Source organism: Coenobita brevimanus, chromosome 60, assembly GCF_032717465.1.
Source record: "Coenobita brevimanus isolate Jiangsu-jjx chromosome 60, ASM3271746v2, whole genome shotgun sequence".
Lineage (NCBI taxonomy): Eukaryota > Metazoa > Arthropoda > Malacostraca > Decapoda > Coenobitidae > Coenobita > Coenobita brevimanus.
Genome location: NC_137013.1, coordinates 15375886 through 15377334, shown reverse-complemented (window position 1 = coordinate 15377334; position 1449 = coordinate 15375886). Strand labels below are relative to the sequence as shown.

Here is a 1449-nt window from a genome sequence, read left to right as displayed (position 1 = left end):
ACTTGTACCCCACCAACACTACTAATGCCCCACTTCAGCTGTGTACTGGGACAAAGACTGGTGATTCTTTGGTATATCCAGCGGCCGTATATGTATGCCAAGGTTTCTCACTCTCTGTCGCAGAGGTGTGCTCAATTCATATTACTGACAATACTACCCCAACTAATATTGAGTCTCATGTAAAATGGGGCAATTATTCTGAGTACAGAAATCAGTTGCTTGATCTTTTTTGAGACTACCGCTAAGTTGAAGCCCTGCCCGGTGAGAACGGGCAAAACTAGTCTTGCCAAATATGCTATTACATTGCAGCCTAATGCTCAACCTGTGTATGTCACTGCCTATCACTTACCTCATAGTCAGCGTCAGCAGGCTGATCGCCTTATTGAGGAAATATTGGAATCCAACATTATCGAAAATTCTGACAATCTGTTATTCCTTGTTCGAAAGAAAGGTGGTGAGTTACGTACAGGCTGCGTCAGTGCCTTGACTGTTCTGGCTAGGTTCTGAATTTCAGTGCTCACTGATCTGTTGGAATCACTGGGAGAAAATAATTGTGTGTTTTCCTTGTTGGATTTGTTGAATGGATACTGGCAAGTGGAAATGGAGGAATCTTTTTACAACCTTCAGCGTGATAGGTCAATTAGTCTTTATCTCGATGATGTCATTATAGCTAGTCGCTCTGTTCCAGAAGTGTCATTTCTTATGTAAGAAGCTGAAACTCTTAGGACATGTCGTTGATACTAACAGCATACATACTCGGACGAGAAAGTAATGCAGTAACCAACTTCTCTACTCCAACCAACACAGATGTAGTACATAGTTTCCTTGGTCTTAGTGGCTACCATCATCATTTCATCAAGGGGTATGCCCAAATTGATGCACTGCTGACTAAACTGTTGAAGAAGGATCAGCCTTTTATGTCGTCAGATGAACAAGCTGCCACGTTTACTACCCTGAAAACTGTTCCTGCACAAGCTCCGGTCTTGGCGTTCCCTGATTATTCCATACCTTTCTTGTTATGGACAAATGCTTCCGGAATGAGCCTCAGTGCAGCTGCCATGCAAGATGACTCCGAAGGCAGGAACATGTTGCCTATGCCAGTCAAGTACTGGACTCCGCAGAGAAGAATTACAGCATAACTAAGTGGGAAGTGCTCACCGTGGTCTGGTCCCAAAAACGTTTCCGTGACATTATTTACGGTTACCCCATTCATATCCAGACGGACCATCTTCTTTACAACCTGTTTCGAGGACGTAATCTTACTGGTCACCTTGTACATTGGTTATTTATAATGATTATAACCCAACATTTGAATACGTTCCTGGAAAGTCAAATGATGTAGCTGATGCACTCTCTCATTACGTTGCCACAGTCTCGACAGGCTGTGACGTAAATTTAGCTTTTGATTATGATACTTTCCATGGGTTCCAGCATGTTGACTCTATATTG

General features: G+C 42.9%; 1 protein-coding gene across 1 annotated transcript; it reads left to right on the top strand.

Moving 5' to 3' along the window:
• The first annotated feature begins 728 nt into the window (after positions 1-728).
• LOC145403297 (uncharacterized) lies at positions 729-1139 on the top strand. Its single transcript, XM_080275102.1, has one exon. The coding sequence runs from the start codon at positions 729-731 to the stop codon at positions 1137-1139; it is 411 nt and encodes a 136-aa protein (XP_080131228.1).
• Positions 1140-1449: the final 310 nt, after the last annotated feature.

Bases quoted from the DNA above. Each gene is read 5' to 3' on its own strand.
- LOC145403297 (XM_080275102.1), top strand. From the start codon at position 729: ATGTCGTTGATACTAACAGCATACATACTCGGACGAGAAAGTAATGCA.